Source organism: Labeo rohita, chromosome 5 (genome assembly GCF_022985175.1).
Source record: "Labeo rohita strain BAU-BD-2019 chromosome 5, IGBB_LRoh.1.0, whole genome shotgun sequence".
Lineage (NCBI taxonomy): Eukaryota > Metazoa > Chordata > Actinopteri > Cypriniformes > Cyprinidae > Labeo > Labeo rohita.
The window spans coordinates 26,274,402-26,291,484 of NC_066873.1; the positions used below are offsets into that span (position 1 = coordinate 26,274,402).

The window sequence follows — 17,083 nt, forward strand, 5'->3', positions numbered from 1 at the left end:
AACACAATTCTAAACGTAGATTTAGGGCCAGATTTTACTAAACAGGGCAAATTAGTGTTAGCAATTCCAAAAAAAAACAAAGATGGGAGGGGAAGATTCTGCATATGATCTACTGACAATGTGCAAAAATGTGACCCACAAAACCTGTCATTAGGGTAATTTTTTGGAAATTGAGATTTATACATCATGAAAGCTGAAAGCTCTCCATTGATGCATGGTTTGTTAGGATGGGACCATATTTGACCGAGATACAGCTATTTGAAAACCTGGAATCTGATGGTGCAAAGAAATTTAAATCACCTTTAAAGTTGTCCAAATGAAGTTCTTAATGCATATTACTAATCAAATTATGTTTTGATGTATTTACAGTAGGAATTTTACAAAATATCTTAATGGAATATGATTATTTAATTTCCAAATTATTTTTGGCATGAAAGAAAAATCAATAATTTTGACCCATACAATATATTTTTGGCTATTGCTACAAATATACCCCAGCAACTTAAGATGCTCCAGGGTCACAAATAAAGAACACAGACGCAGCCAGGTAATTTCCATAATGACGAGTGCAAATTAGCACCTGCTTTAAGATATCCTTTTTTTTGGGGGGTGTTAAATAATGGCGAAATACCAGTAACTTACAAATGCATGTTCAATAAGGTGGAAATAACTGTCTGTGCCTTTTCAGCGCTAATTCTTCACTGCATGTCTTTAGTAAATCCTGACAATACTATTTTAACACCAAAAGACGGTTTGCACTGGCACAAGCTTTTTGTAAATCTGTCCCTTAAGAGTTAAAATCAATTTAAGAAAGATTATTAGCTGTTTTCCAAATGTGTAACTAATAGGTAATGAAATTTAAATTGAACCATAAGCAGGGGACTCAAAGCCTTCTCATTTTTCCAACACAATATTTGAAAGCCCCCCTTATTTGTTTAGATACTTCCTTTGGTGTTTCTACATTTTTAAAAACTAACAAAACAGTGATGTTTAAAACAACTTATTTTGTGTTTGACATGAGATTTTGATCTGCTCTCCTAATATGTTTTTCAATAAAAAAACATTGACTGGGTGTAGGGGGGTGATTTCAGTCTAATTTTATTTCTAGTATTTTATTTCTTTAACACTTAGGTAATCCTATGCCCCCCTGGTTGAGAACAATTACTGTTAAGGCTAGATTTCCTTTGACAAACCTTTGTATCGAAGTAATGCATTAAAGTAATACACATGCACAAACACTCTTAGTACTGTTTTAGACAAATCCATGTTTTTATTAACAGTACAGAGTTTAACATAAGAGCTTGATTATTCTAAACCATATATTCCATAAAGGTGAAGTGCTGAATATATCCTATAAAGCAATACGCTTAATGAATTTTGCATACCACATGTAGGAGGTAGCAGCACACAATCCATACCTAAAAGAAAAGAACAAATAACAGTTCACATCATGCTCATCTTTACAATCAAATAGTTCCTACATTTCTATTTCAATTCAATAGCAATGCGGGATTTGAATAAAAAAAAATTCAGACCATGTGATGATATATTGCATGTGTTCATTCCTCAAGGTCACTCTTGTCTGCCCTCCTATTGGCCCACCAGGTATTGTGCTGTCTGAATGAAAAAACAAGATTTTAACAGACACATATAAGTTTATACACCATACAGTCACCAAACATTAGTATTAAAGAGCAGCTCTGACCAAACACAGCATCGATGAAGATTTCCTCAGCACCAGTGATCTTCGCCATGGCCTCCAGATCACGATAGTGCCACCTATTTGCCTCCACATTATTTTGAGGGACGAATGGTTTCCTCTGCTCAGTTAAACGCACCACACCAACAAGATCCACATCTTCAGTCACCTTTTAGAAAATATTTGTAACATTTATAAAGATTAAGAAACGTAATACAGAAATTAATATGAGGAATCAAAAATCTGCTGGATTAAGGGAGATTAAAAAAGACAGTATTACCTGTCCCTTCATCCTGGTTTCTGGTCTGATCTTATCTTTCGGTACATAACCTCTGTTCACCAAGATAGTCATCCTAAAAAAAATAATCCAGAAAGTTTTTACACACCCACATCAGAGTGCAAAGCAAGTGAATGTAATTAAAGGGATAGTTCAACCAAAAATGAAAATGACGTCATTTATTACTCTCATGTTGTTCCAAACCCTTGAGAATTTTGTTCATCTTCGGAACACAAATTAAGATATTGTTGATGTCGGCACCGATAGCTGTGTGTGCAGTGCGCCGACATACAGTGTCGCTGTGCTACGGGTGTCCCGAGTTCGAATCCCGGCTCGAGGACCTTTCCCGCCCCCACCCCCTTCTCTCTCTTCCACTCCACTTCCTGTCCCGTATGATCTGTCTTATCCTAAAAAATAAATCTTAAAAAGAAAAAAAAAAGAGATATTTTTGATGAAATCCAAGAGCTTTCTGACCCTGCATAGACAGCAATGCTGCAATGTTGCTGAAACTGAAAAAAGTATTCTCATAGCTTCGTAAAATTGCGATTGAACCACTGGTGTTACATGAACTGGTTTAACAATGTTCTTACTACGTTTTCAGTTGCATTGCTGTCTATGCAGGGTTAGAAAGCTCTTGGATTCCATTAAAACTATCTTAATTCGTGTTCTGAAGATGAACGAAGGTCTTATGGGTTTGGAATGACATTGGGATGAGTGATTAATGACAGAATTTCTATTTTTGGGTGAACTATCCCTTTAAGTGGAATTCAAATTGTGTGTTTTTACCCCAGATCGGTACAGTAGAACGGTGTAATGACATTAGCTCCGCTCTCAGCGCTGGAGGAAATCCTTCCTGCCTCCCGGGCCTCTCTCTCGGGGTCCACAGGGGAGCGGGGCAGGATGTACAGCTCTTTAGAGTGGTCAAAGTGTCCACGCACCTTTACTCGCCTGTACTCCAGGTGCTTAATTTCCATAGGACTGTTTCATACAAAGATTACATTACCATTTCGTCATAACATGTGATCTCATAAACACTAGAAGTTATGGATTATCGTTTTAGGAAAGAGACTCACTCTACGGGCAGTGGGATAGGCTCTGAGGTCGTCAGGCTCTTAAGTTCACGGATCAGCTCCAACTTCCACTTTCTGCGTTTCACCTACAAAATCAAATGGAAGGCTTTTCACAAACAGCTAATTGCTGTTTTAGTTACATCAGATAACATCAAGCTCATGCCTGTACCTGCCATGTTCCAAGACAAAAGGTTGTCGCAGGTATCAACAAGAGAAACCACTTCAGGAAGGAGTCTTCTCCTTTCTCCGTTTCTGCAACAGTGGAACTTGACCGTTGACCAAACTTGGCTAGGTTACCTATAGAAAAAGCATCAGGTATGCTATATTTCAGTCACCAGTCGATTAGGAACTCACTCTAACTGTTAACCTATTTTATACTACCATTAATACGTTTCGGGTCAGCCTTTTTTTCATTATTATTATTAGAGAAATTAATCATTTTATTCAGCAAGGATGCAGTAGACTGATCAAAAGTGACGATCTAACACTGATATGTTGATGATAATAACAATAAATGCTTCTTGAGCACAAAAATGAGCATATTAGAATGTTTTCTGAAGGGATCATGATGGCTGCTGAAAATTCAGCTTTGCCATTACAGGGTTAAAATCATATTAAAATTAAATATGTATCAAGATATCAAGTTATTATTACAGTGTACTGTATTCTAAATAAACAAACACAGCCCTGAGGAGGATAAGAGACTTATTACCGACCTCCAAGTTTTAAACAGTAATGTATTCAGTTTAGACAATATCAATAATATAAGTTAGCAAGCTAAACAGAATTACACCGGAGAACTGGAGCATCCTGACGTCTGAATAAACCCTGTCGTGTCACAAACAGGGTCCTCTTTGGTGAGATGAGAGTCTGAGAAAAGAACAAATAAACTTGACTTCAGCTGCCAAGAATGAGTTTTTAAGAAAGTTTATTTGAATGGCAAACTGCTTTATGATGGAAAAAATGAAACTGCACTTACACTGCTTCGAATGATCTTAGACGTGCTATTAGAGAACATCAGCATTAACCTGAAACTGCTCATGTTTGCTGAAATTATTATAACCTAAACAGCAACTGTCAGGTCGACTACATAACAAGCCTTGTGCTTTCGGGGGAATGTTTTCAATGTAACCATTTCCGGGGATTCTGAGACATCGTGCGCATGCGCAAGATCGTACGCATGTGGGGCATGTTTCTGAATTTGTATTTGGTGAACTTATCAGAGCTATTGTATTCAGTGCACATTTAAAGTCTTTTATCCGAATGGGTTTGTAATTTTTAAGGAGGTAATAAAAAATCGTTTATAACCTTTTCAGCTGATGAAACACATCACAGCAGTCGACTGACGTTTTTGATTGAGCGAGGTAAATATTCCGTAGTCAAACGAATTACGTTTATCAAATGCATTAATTTATATATTTGTTATTGTTATCATGAAATCCTGTATAGCTTTCACAGCACCCTGAGTTTGCTAAAATCGTTAGTAATAGGTTGTTTTGAGCTGTATAGTGATGACATGTTAAATATATGAATCAAATATTTGTATTAATTTATTTATTATAGGAAACATGGCCAGCCTTGCTGCGAAGTATGATTACCTGGAGAAACTGACCCGTAAAGTATGCGTGTCCCACAACCAAGAGCCAAAGAAAAGACCCTTTGGTAAAGTAAAGTTGCATATTAATTTATTAGTCAATATAAAACAGACACCTGTAGCAGTTATGCAAGTTTTAATTGCTGGTTTATTTATCCATTCTAAGCTTTTATTCTCAAAGTCAGACATTGAAGAAACAAAGTAAGTTTATTATTTAATTATACTTAATTATTTCCCGTTTTAGTTCCATTCCGAGGCAGTACGGCAAATGATGGTGCTCCTCCAAAGAAGAAAAAGAAGAACAAGAACAAGCAAAAGCCAACAAAAGGAGATAACATGAGTGCAAACAAAAATAAACCAGTCCCAAAATCCACTCAGCCTGCAGCACCTCCAGCTCAGAGAAAAACGGTCCAGAATGGGATTTCAGAGACAAAAAATAAGTCTGAGGGTAAAAAGATGTTTTTGAAGAGAGATTAGTAGTTCATCTAGTGTGTTTTTATTCTTGTTGAATGTTAATGGATTTTTACTGATTCATTCCTGCTAGGTGGAACATCACAGGAATTTAATGCTGTAGACATTCTTCGTCAGAGACTTCATCAGAAGATTGAAGAGTCTCGTGGACAGGTACATGCTCAAGTTAGAATAAAATATTGAAATTGGCTAAAAATGTTATATTGGTCAAAAGATTGTTAAATGTTGGAATGTTAATATGCTGAATTACCTGAATTGAACACACAAAAATGAACATTCTGTCATTTTCTTACCCTCAACCTTTATAAGTTTTATTATTCTTCTGAACACAAAAGAAGATATTTTGAACATGTGGAGAACTAAACCATTTCTGGTCTATGGAAGTCAATGGTACCAACAACTTTTGGTTGCCATCATTCTTTAGAATATCATTTTTTGTGTTCAAAAGAATAGTAAAACTCATACAGGTTGAGTAGATGATGACAGAAATTTCTTTTTTGGGTCAATTATCCCTTTAAACATTTGCATGTTTACTTGTAGGGGTCAGAGAAATTGCTCTTAAAAGCTAAATGATGGCTGCTTTTTTCCAGGGCCCTCCTAAAGATCCCTCCTCTGAGGAGGTAAAGAATAAGCGAGAAAGACGAAAACAAGAAAGGGAGCGTCGGAAGAGGAAAAGGAAAGAGTTTCGGATGAAAAAGTTAGCAGATGATGCAGCTTTGCAGGCAGGAGAAGACGACGACAAAGAGACAGAAAAGCCCCAACTGCAAGCTGCTCCTACATCGAGCATGCCTGCCAAAAAGGAGCAGAGCTTCGTAGTCTTCAACAAGATGGAGGTTGGAGAAGACTATGTGGACAAAGGAACAAAGCTGATTGAGAAAAAAAAGAAAAAGAAAGTAAAAGGAACGCTGACTCCGCTCACTGGCAAGAACTACAAACAGCTTTTAACACGCATCGAGGCGAGGAAAGCTCACCTGGAGCAGCTTAGAGAGAAGGACGAAGGGAAAGCAAAAAAAGAGGAAGAGAAGATGAGGTGGACCAATGTTCTCTACAAAGCTGAAGGCATGAAAATCAAAGACAATGAGGAACTCTTACAAGCATCGTTGAAGAAGAAGGAGAAAATGAAGGCTCAGAAAAAAAAGAAGTGGTTACAGAGGAGCCAGCAGGTCGTGGAGAAGATGCAAAAGAGGCAAGACAAGCGGAGGAGTAATATTAAGAAACGCAAGGATGCCAAGATGGAGAAACGCAAACAGAAAGCAAGGAAAAAGGGTCGTGTACTGCCTGTGGATCTCAAGAAGGCCAAATTATAGGGAGAAAGGATGAAAAGAAGTGAGGATTTGAGGGCAATGCTTTTGGAAAAAAAACTTTGCCTTTTTTTTAGGATTGAAAGAGACTGAAAAAAATGTAACAATTTTCACAGTTTTTTTTTATTGTGAAGAAATGTCTTCTGTTGTCACTTTTAAGATGTCAACTTTATAAAGAGCATATTTTGTGTCCATATTTTGTGCTTTTCTTATTCTGACAAGTTTGGACATTTATGTACATATACTACATTTGTCTTCCATTTAGCAGACACTTTTATTCAAAGTGACTTACAATAAAGGCACATAAGCGATTTGTCCCAGAACCAATAATATTCATGGTGTACAGTGCAAGGTACGCTACCAGTCAAAGGTTTTTAAACAGTTAGATTTTTAATGTTTTTTTTAAAAGAAGATTCTTATGCTGATTCTTATGCATTTATTTGATCCAATGTACAGCAATAACCGTAACATTTCAAAATATTTTTACTATTTAAAATTACTGTTTTCTAATTGAATATATTTTAAAATGTAATTTATTCCTGTGATTTCAAAGCTGAATTTTTAGCATAATTACTCCAGTCACATGATCCTTCAGAAATCATTCTAATACTCTGATTTGCTGTTCAAAAAAACCTTATTATTATTATTATTACTATTATTATTATTATGTTAAAAACAGCTGAGTAGATTTTTTTCAGGTTTTTTTGATGAACAGAAAATTCAGAAAAACAGCATTTATCTGAATTGGAAATCTTTTGTAACATAAATGTCATTACTTTTGATCAATTTAAAGCATCCTTGCTAAATAAGAGTATTCATTTCTATAATTTCTTTCCCCAAAAAGGAAGGAAAAAATTATATTAAATCCAAGCTTTTTTAAATGGTGTTACAAAAGCTTTTTATTTCAGATAAATGCTGATCTTTAAATCTTTCTATTCATCAAATAATCATAAATAAAATGTGTTAAACTGTTATAAATATTGATAATAATAATAATAATAATAATAACAATAATAAATGTTTCTTGAACAGCAAATCAGCATAACAGAATGATTTCTAAAGGATCACGTGACTGGAGTAATGATACTGAAAATTTAGCTTTGATCACAGGAATAAATGACATTTTAAAATATATTTAAATAGAAAACAGTTATTTAAATATTAAAAATACTTAAAAATTTGACTGTTTTGCTGTATTTTGTATATTGTCAATGTTTATGTTAGCAGTCACTAGCCCCGCCCACAGCGGAAGTAAGCGCGCTGCCTAGAGGAGGAGCTCTGCTCGCAGTTTCATTGGCTCAGACTGAGGAAGACACTTGAGTAGTCAATGTGACGTCTTGGGAATGTGACACCGGGGAAAGTAGATGAAGAAGGTTTGATACAAAACACAAAGTTGTGTGCATTCGTTTTTTAGATTACAGTTTGAAATAGACATTTACCACATTATGTAATGCTTCGTTTGTCTCTTGAATCCCTGAATCCCAAGGACAAGACTGCTGTCATGTCACTGAATTATTGACTGCGCGGCATTTAAGGTTGAGAGTTCAAATGCTAGAGATTTGCCGTGATTCTAATTTATAATCTCTTACTATGTGTGTTACTTATTGACGACTTTAGCAGAAATCCTGCAATAAAGGTGTTTTGAAACCGTGGCATGTGGAGAAGAGCGGCTGCAAATGGACCTTCGCTGTCAATAAGATTAATAAACGCAGGTTTTCACGATAAGGTATGAGACAATTCACTGTCTGTCGCTACACGTATGTATGCATGATCAACCTATGATTTGGTCATTTGCATTCATGTCTTATCTTCTTGATTACGCAGGCCAATATGTCTCGTAGGTTGCACGCGAGAAGAATTGAAGGAATTGACAAGAATATATGGTAAGTTTCATGGCCTATAAACAAAATGAAAGTATCAATGGGTAAACTGTAGCAATTTAGTGCTGAACATTCGGCACATTACACGACGCTTACCAAATAAGTAAATATATGGATATAAAATGTTATTTTATTAAATTATTTGAATCGCTTTCCGCTAAAACGTCCATGATAACTTAGAAAACATTCGGTCAGCAGGACGACCACTGCAAAATAGGTTACACTACTAGTCAAAATATTCTTAATGTTTTTTAGAGAAGTCTCTTGTGCTCTCCAAGCCTGCATTTGTTTGATCCAAAGTGCATCAAAAACAGTAAAATAAAAAAATATATATATATATACTATTAAAAATAAGTGCTTTCTATTTGAACATGTTTTAAAAATGTAATTTATAACTGTGATTTCAAAGCTCAATTTTTAGCATTGTTACTTTGCTGCTCAAAAAATGACTTGAATTTGAAAATGAAAGTTTTTGAAGGATCATGTGACCCTGAACACTGGAGTAATGATGCTAAAAACTTAGCTTTGATCACAGGAATAAATTACATTTTTAAATATATTCAAATAGAAAGAAGTTATTTTAAATAGTAAAAATATTTCACAATATTACTGCTTTTGCTTAAAAAACTTTTGACTGGTTGTGTACTTATTTATTTTATTTTATTTTTTTTTATTTGTTTGTTTTTCTAATATCTTGTGCATTAAAAAGTATATTTTGCCACGTTTGGCTTGTTGCGTGATCAATAGTTTTCCTAGATATAACATATTTTTCAGTTTATTATTATGCTGTTGTTGTTGTTATGCAACAAATGTAATCTACTTATTTTACATATTTTGCAGTGTCTTCCTTTAAGTTCTCTCTCATCTTTTTTTTTTTTTTTACTAGTTTTTACTTTGTGTGTGTGTGTGCGCATGTTTTTTTTACTTGCCATAAATGTTAAAATTAATACTGTTCTCCATTTTTAAAATCGGTAGTCGCAATAACAGTCGCAAGATGGCGCCAATTAGCAATTTTAGTAGTTCAGTCGGTGAAATAATCTGACAGATTACACCTGAAGAATAGTTTATTTCTCTCAGAAATTGAAGTCAAGTACACAAACTCAGCTCTTAGCTCATTTTAATGTTTAAAACTGCATGTTATTAATTTCGTGTATGTCATCTGTAAGGGTGGAATTCACTCAGCTGGCCGCTGACTATAAGGCTGTGAACCTGGGTCAGGGATTCCCTGATTTCTCCCCTCCTAGTTTCATTCAGGAGGCCTTCTGCAATGCCTTGAATGGAGGTTTCTCCATGCACCAGTACACACGTGCTTTTGTAAGTATTTAAAAGTCCTTTGCTCGCAGTTTGTTTAGTAAATGATCAACCACTTTTTGCTAAAGAATCTTACAACATGCGGTCATACAGGGCCATCCACATCTTGTGAAAATCCTGGCTAAGTTCTTCAGTAAGATTGTTGGCCGGGAAATAGACCCAATGGAGGACGTCTTGGTTTCTGTAGGAGCATATCAAGCCCTTTTCTGCACCTTTCAGGCTCTTATTGATGAGGGCGATGAGGTAAAGTTATCATTATCAAGACATCATTTGTAGTCAGAAAATTCTGTTGTTGGTAGAGAATAAAGAAGTCACTCACTTGTTCCATATGTGGTATCAGAATGCCCCTTTTTCCCTTTTCGTTGCAGGTTATTATTGTGGAGCCATTCTTTGACTGTTATCAGCCAATGGTAATGATGGCGGGAGGAACAGCTATATATGTGCCCCTTAAACCGGTATGTATCACGTGACAAGATCTGTTTGCTTGATCTGAGATTAAAATGTTTATTTTGAATAATATTAGCTTTGTATTGACAGAGGGAAGGCTGTGGTCCTGTTCTGTCCAGTGCTGACTGGGTGTTGTCTCCTGAAGAGTTGGCGAGTAAATTTAGTCCTCGTACCAAAGCCATTGTCATTAACACTCCCAATAACCCTCTTGGCAAGGTGAGTCAGTCACCAACAAATGGTTTTAATGGAAAATGTACATGTACATATTTCACCTCAAATCAAAAGAATTAGTTGTTTTTAAATATCATTTAGACTTTTTCATTATGACATGATTTACAAGACAATTAAAGGTGAAGTTCACTTCAAGAACAAAAAATTACAGATAATTTACTCACCCCCTTTTCGTCCAAGATGTTCATGTCTTTCGTTCTTCAGTTGTAAAGAAATTATGTTTTTTGAGGAAATTATTTCCTTATAATGGACTTCTATGGTGCCTGCGAGTTTGAACTTCCAAAATGTAGTTTGAATGCAGCTTGAAAGAGCTCTAAACGATCACAGCCGAGGAAGTTTAACCTCAAATGCTCGTCGTGTCTAGCTCTGCGTGTACTCTGTGTAATCCCGTTCAAGACACTTAGGGTATGTCGAAAAACTCCCATCTCATTTTCTTCCCCAACTTCAAAATCGTCCTAAACCGCTATTTTAACTTTTTTTGGTAAAGGGCATTTGATCTTCTTTGCACATTCAGTTCGTAAACACTGGGTTGGTACTTCTGCAGCGATGTAGGATGATTTTAAAGTTGAAGGAGAAAATGAGATGGGAGTTTTTTCCGACATACCCTAACTGTCTTGAACCAGATTACACAGAGTACACGCAGAGCTAGACAAGACGAGCATTTGAGGTTAAACTTCCTCAGCTATGATCATTTAGAGTCCTTTCAAGCATGCATATCGCAGAGCTAGATAAGATGAACATTTGAGGTTAAAAAGTATATAAATTATCAATTAAAAAAAAATAAAATAACCGATTGCTCAAAACAAAAACATGAACATCTTGGATGACAAGGGGGTGAGTAAATGATCTGTCAATTTTTGTTCTGGAAGTAAACTTCTCCTTTAAGCACATTCTTAAATTGCCAATAGCCTATAATGAAAAAAAACTTTTGATCTGAGTTGAAATGGATACATTTTTATCACAGACACAAATATGTTCGGATTAAGGCTAACTGTGGTTTCTTACAGGTCTATCAGCGGGATGAACTTCAGATGATTGCTGACTTGTGCATTAAACATGATGTCATTTGCATCAGTGACGAGGTGTACGAGTGGCTCACATATGATGGAACAAAACATGTGAAAATCGGTAAGAGCCGGTGATTCAGTTGAAGGGTTAGTTCATTTCCAGAACAAAAATTTACAGATAATTTACTCGCCCTCTTGTTATTCAAGATGTTCATGTCTTTCTTTCTTCAGTCGTAAAGAATTTTTTTTGAGAAAAACATTTCAGAATTTTTCTCCATATAGTAGACTTATTTGTTTGAGTTTGAACTTCCAAAATGCAACTTCAAAGGGCTCTAAACAATCCCAGCTGAGGAAGGAGGGTCTTATCTAGCAAAAAAAAAAAAAAAAAGAATTATATCATTTGTAACCTTAAATGCTTGTCTTGTCTAGCTCTGCATGAACTCTGTGCAATCCTGTTCAATACAGTATGTCGAAAAACTCCCATTTCATTTTCTCCTCCAACTTCAAAATCGTCCTACATCGTCGCAGAAGTACTGACCCAGTGTTTACAAAGTGAACGTGCAAGGAAGGTCAAATGCCCTTTACAAAAAAAAAAAAAAAGGTGAAACGGCTATGTAGGACGATTTTGAAGTTGGAGGAGAAAATGAGATGGGAGTTTTTCAACATACCCTAACTGTCTTGAACGGGAAGACACAAAGTGCACATCACAGTGCTAGACAAGATGAGCATTTGAGGTTAAAAAGTATATAAATAACCAATTGTTTTGCTGGATAAGACCCTTCTTCCTCAGCTGGGATTGTTTAGAGCCCTTTGAAGCTGCATTTAAACTTTGTTTTGGAAGTTCAAACTCACGGGCACCATTGAAGTCCACTATATGGAGAAAAATCTTGAAATGTTTTTCTTCTAAAAACATAATTTCTTTACAACTGAAAAAAAGAAAGGCATGAACATCTTGGATGACAAAGAAGTGAGTAAATTATCTGTCAATTTTTGTTCTGGAAGTAAACTAATCCTTTAACCACAGTTTTGGGGACTTTCAAATTAACCCAACTTTTTTTTTGTCAGCCAGTCTGCCAGGTATGTGGGAACGCACTGTCACCATTGGAAGTGCAGGCAAGACTTTCAGTGCCACAGGATGGAAGGTGAGCTAGTCGAAAATCAACAGGATTTGTTTCTTGCAATGTCATTTTTCTCTGTCTTAGTGTCTTTGACTGGCTGAAAGTGTCATGGTGATAAGGTTCAGTATGCAAGTCATTAAATTTCTTTATAATGTTAATGTAGGTGGGTTGGGCAATTGGATCAGGACATATCCTGAAGCACTTAAAAACTGTGCATCAGAACTCAGTGTATCACTGCGCCACAGCTGCCCAGGTAAAACAATGCTCCTTTGTTTTAAGAGGGAACACTCCACTTTTTTTGAAAATAGGCTCATTTTCCAACTCCCCTAGAGTTAAACAGTTGAGCTTTACCGTTTTCGAATCCATTCAACCGATCTCCGGGTCTGGCGGTAGCACTATTAGCATAGTTTAGCATAGATGAATCTGATTAGACCGTTACCATCTCGCTCAAAAATGACCAAAGAGTTTCGATATTTTCCCTATTTAAAACTTCACTCTTCTGTAGTTAAATCATGTACAAAAATGGACGAAAAATGAAAAATTGCGATTTTCTAGGTCGATATGTCTAGGAACTATACTCTCATTTCACCATAGTAATCATTGCGCCTGCTGCACCCATGGTACGGCAGCAAAGTTCCTTGATTATTATGCTGGAATGAGAGTATAGTTCCTGGCCATATCAGCCTAGAAAATCGCAACTTCATTTTACGTCAGTCATAATGTAACTACAGAAGAGTCAAGTTTTAAATAGGAAAAATATCGTCATTATATATGGTCATTTTTGAGCGAGATGCTATCAGTCTAATCAGATTCCATGATCTATGCTAAAAGCGCTACCGCCAGACCTGGAGATCGGCTGAATGGATTTGAAAACGGTAAAACTCAACTGTTTAACTCTAGGGGTATTGGACAACGAGCCTTTTTTCAAAAAAAGTGGTGTATTCCTTTAAGTGTGTGTAATTTGTTTTCAGTAGGCTGACATTGTCTAATGTTGTTCTTAAGGAGGCTGTAGCGGTAGGTTTTCAGAGGGAGTATGATGTATTTGGAACAGAGGAAAGCTATTTCCATCAGTTACCAATACATCTTCATGAAAAGCGACTGAGGCTGGCAGATTGCCTGAAGAGTGTCGGCCTAAAACCTATACTACCCCAGGGAGGATACTTCATGATCGCAGATATCTCAAATCTTAGTAAGTAAGAGAGAGAGAAAAAACGTAACGTAAGTATTAAAGCAGGAACTCTTGATTTCATTATGGATTATGCTAATAAAACTCCAGAGATGAGGTGCTTTTATGTGTTTGTTCTCAAAATCTCCTCTTGAGCTTGTTAATTGTTCTCTCATTTACAGTAATAAACATATCATTTATTGTTGCTACATTTTTTCCATGGATAGTGGATAAGGATAATTAAAAATCATTTTATAGGGTTTGCACTTACAAAGATGTTATAGAATATTTTCAGAATTTAAGGTTTTATTAGTTTCCAGGAAAAGTTTAAAATTCAATTCTCATTGTTTTGGCTTTTTTTTTTTTTTTTTTTGTTTTTTAAGTTTGTTCTTAATATTTTTGTTTTTAAATGTTTTTCTACAAGATGTTGACCTTACTGACCCAAGTACTGAAGATGAACCTTATGACTACAGATTTGTGAAATGGCTCATAAAAGAGAAGGTAAGCTAAAACATAGTATTTACAGATGGGTTATAAAATCTTCTCATATAGTGACATCTGTGAGCAAAATAGGTTGTTAAAGGGGTCCAATAACATGGATTTTTTTATTATTTTGATTGGGGCTGTCAGTCGATTAAACTTTTTAATCAAATTAATTACATTATGTGTCAATTAATTAATCGCAAAATAAATTTGACTGTGAAAATACCCTCAAAATATTATTTAAAGCGATTTTTGTGTTAAACGAAAAAGTATAAAGTAGACATTACAAACTCTAGTTTTAGAAAAAAAAATATTTTATTTGATTTTTGAATGATTTGATTGAAAATGTATTACACATTTAGGCTGCAGCGGCCTAACATAACTGGAACATAAAAGAAGATAATTTGAGAAACACCTCAGTATTTTTTGTTCATAATGAAAGTCATGGTAAACAAAAAAGCTTTGTTACCAACAGTCTTCAAAATACTTTCTTTTATGTTCCACAAAAGAGGCTTGAAATGGCATGAGGGTGAGTAAATTATGATAGCATTTAATTTTTTGGGAGGTGAACTCTCCCTTAAATGTTTTAATCTGTATTATTTATTTATTTATTTATTTATTTACTTACTTACTTACTTACTTACTTACTTAAATGAAATGTTACCCAAAATAAGAAACTAAATCTGCCAGCAGGTGGCAGTAAATGTCTTTATGGGTCATTCACTCATTCCATTGGATTTGTTCAAACATATCAGGTGGTATAAATATGAGACAAAACACATACAGGGTCTTTTTTTTTGCACCAATATCTTCCATTTTAGGACGTAACTGCATGTATGGAGATGTTGCCCTGCATCATATTTGCATGAAATGTAAGATGATGTACAGGTCTGGGGCCAGAGGTGTTAACTGTGTTAATGTTGTATTTTTATTTTTTGTCATAAATATGTGGAAAAATGATTATTTTCAACCCTCATTCTGACCCTCTGTCTAAAACGACCTGTTTTGAGAAGGGTGTTCCTGCACAACGGGAGGCTGCAGTTTCAGGACCGCATTTCTAGGACCCTATAGTTTTTTTGTATTATTTTATTTTATTTATTTATCGTATATATGTATGTATTAGTGTCTCATACTATTTAATAGCGCTTGCTATTCAATTCTGTATATTATTATTTTTTAAAGAAATATGTAGCTGTTTAATTGTATACACTTAATTATTGTCCTAACCAACTCCTAACCCTTAACATACCCATTGGTAACCCGTTTGAAATATTTAATCTAATTTATTTCAATACATTCTATATATATTCTGGTGTTAAATTCCATTTTCTTGTAAAGAAAGACTTGTATTTTTGCAGACTTCAGTTCATTAGCCGCAGCACAGCGATTCACGTCTGATGTGTGACACACATAAAGTGCAATAAACGGTAAAACAATTGTGCTACAAATTACTGTTTATTAGTACATGAATAAATGTAATTTTATTTGAATACAAATGTTAGTTTATAACATTCAGCAGAACAATGATCTGTTTTGCACAGCTAAATAGGCTAAATGGAGATTGCTGACATGCCTCGAACATTAAAAAAAAAGATGGAAAGATTAAAAATGAATAGTTTTTGTTTTATGCTTAAATCAGATCTCCTCTAGATGGCGCTGTCACAAAAAATAGGGTCCTAGAAATGCGGTCCTGGAACTGCGGTCCTGAAAGTGCAGCCTCCGGCTGTGCAGGAACATATTATTGGTGGCAGGATTGCTGTTTTAAGGGGCATAATAACAGTTGTCAGGAATCGGCCACTATAATTGGCTAACGTCATTGCGTAGAAAACAGTATCAATGTCATGGCCCCTTTAAATTTCTTCATTTTTGAATAGGGACTGGCCACTATCCCTGTGTCTGCATTCTACAGCCCGGAACACAGAGGCGAATTCCAGAAATACATCCGATTCTGCTTTGTTAAGGTATTTTAAATACAAATGCAGAACAAAAAATACACATTTTTAAAAGTTTTTTATAATAATCTGGGATGTCAGTGTTGTTAGTTTTTGTTGCTGTTGTTGTTAGTTTGTTTTGTTTTGTTTGTAAAAGTGATTCCCATTGTGATCTGGTCACCTTGTTCAGATGTCATTTATATAATTTAATTCATATTTTCTCAACATTAATAGGAGGACTCAACCCTGCAAGCAGCAGAGGACATCCTGAGGCAATGGAGTGACAGCAAATGAAAATTCAGAATTCTGACAGAACAGGCCTTCCACATACTGACAAATCTGAAACGCAAGAGATCTTGTAGGATAACAAATCTAAAATGAAATTGATTTGTTGCAGTTTGGGATATGAATGGTTATTAAAAAGAAAAGCGTTTGTTATTAGGCTTAAGATTGATTATATGCAGGACTAGTGGTTACTGCATCACGAAACAATCAATATCAGTATAATTTTACGCTAAAAACATATTAGTGGGTGGAATCTGTTGTAGTCGGATAAGCATTATTGTTCTTTGATTTTTATGTTCTTTCTGGATTATACCTTGAACTGCATTACAGTCTGTTATAACTGGCTCCACTCCAAGTTACTAATAACACATTAATAGATTTCACTTCATGTTTTATTAACTTATACAAAGTAAGTATTATGTTCAGCCACTTCCATGATAAAATATTGCAAACTACCTCATACATCTGCATGTAGATCTAAAGGAACATTGTTTGTGGATGATCTAAACACTGTCACCAGTTGCAGAATTTCTTTGACACACTTCTGCAGGAGAAAGCAATAACATGTGTCATTGTCGCACATTGGTTTTAAATATATGCCACGTAACTGATTGCAGCATAAATAGTAATAAAACTAATCTGAACATACTCTTCTGTGGTCATTTTTCATTTTTATAGCACACTAAGTGCTAGCATATAAAAACTAAAGCATCTAGCGTTGTAACACCACGCCAGCAGAGGGAGCCCTCACCCACTGGCTGACTGTTGCTGCTCCCTCTGCTGCTTCATTGGTAACTTCCTGTTTGGTGGCAA

General features: G+C 35.4%; 3 protein-coding genes across 7 annotated transcripts; 2 read left to right on the forward strand and 1 right to left on the reverse strand.

Annotated features, from left to right (window-relative positions):
- Nucleotides 1-1,243: 1,243 nt before the first annotated feature.
- On the reverse strand, nt 1,244-4,172 carry LOC127166094 (surfeit locus protein 1). The gene is made up of 9 exons (XM_051111179.1): nt 4,026-4,172; nt 3,838-3,916; nt 3,216-3,343; nt 3,050-3,132; nt 2,763-2,954; nt 1,980-2,052; nt 1,706-1,868; nt 1,536-1,617; nt 1,244-1,418 (listed from the first exon to the last, which is right to left on the reverse strand). Exons 1-9 carry the CDS (start codon nt 4,086-4,088, stop codon nt 1,352-1,354), a joined length of 930 nt encoding a protein of 309 aa, XP_050967136.1. The 5' UTR covers nt 4,089-4,172; the 3' UTR covers nt 1,244-1,351.
- surf6 (surfeit 6) lies at nt 4,164-6,736 on the forward strand. The gene is made up of 6 exons (XM_051111178.1): nt 4,164-4,228; nt 4,363-4,410; nt 4,610-4,708; nt 4,885-5,088; nt 5,185-5,264; nt 5,702-6,736. The coding sequence occupies exons 3-6, from the start codon at nt 4,615-4,617 to the stop codon at nt 6,416-6,418; spliced, it is 1,095 nt and encodes a 364-aa protein (XP_050967135.1). The 5' UTR covers nt 4,164-4,228; nt 4,363-4,410; nt 4,610-4,614; the 3' UTR covers nt 6,419-6,736.
- A 941-nt stretch (nt 6,737-7,677) lies between these two features.
- kyat1 (kynurenine aminotransferase 1) lies at nt 7,678-16,918 on the forward strand. Of its 5 annotated transcripts, none has more exons than XM_051110907.1 (15): nt 7,678-7,785; nt 7,899-7,947; nt 8,030-8,138; nt 8,237-8,295; nt 9,459-9,606; nt 9,697-9,846; nt 9,972-10,058; nt 10,141-10,266; nt 11,289-11,409; nt 12,354-12,430; nt 12,570-12,659; nt 13,409-13,595; nt 13,996-14,072; nt 15,929-16,015; nt 16,220-16,918. In XM_051110907.1, exons 3-15 carry the CDS (start codon nt 8,067-8,069, stop codon nt 16,277-16,279), a joined length of 1,341 nt encoding a protein of 446 aa, XP_050966864.1. In that variant the 5' UTR covers nt 7,678-7,785; nt 7,899-7,947; nt 8,030-8,066; the 3' UTR covers nt 16,280-16,918. The 5 variants fall into 5 exon arrangements, with proteins under 5 accessions (XP_050966864.1, XP_050966865.1, XP_050966866.1 ...); XM_051110908.1 differs by having other exon boundaries at nt 8,033-8,138; XM_051110910.1 differs by having other exon boundaries at nt 7,705-7,807; nt 8,033-8,138.
- Nucleotides 16,919-17,083: the final 165 nt, after the last annotated feature.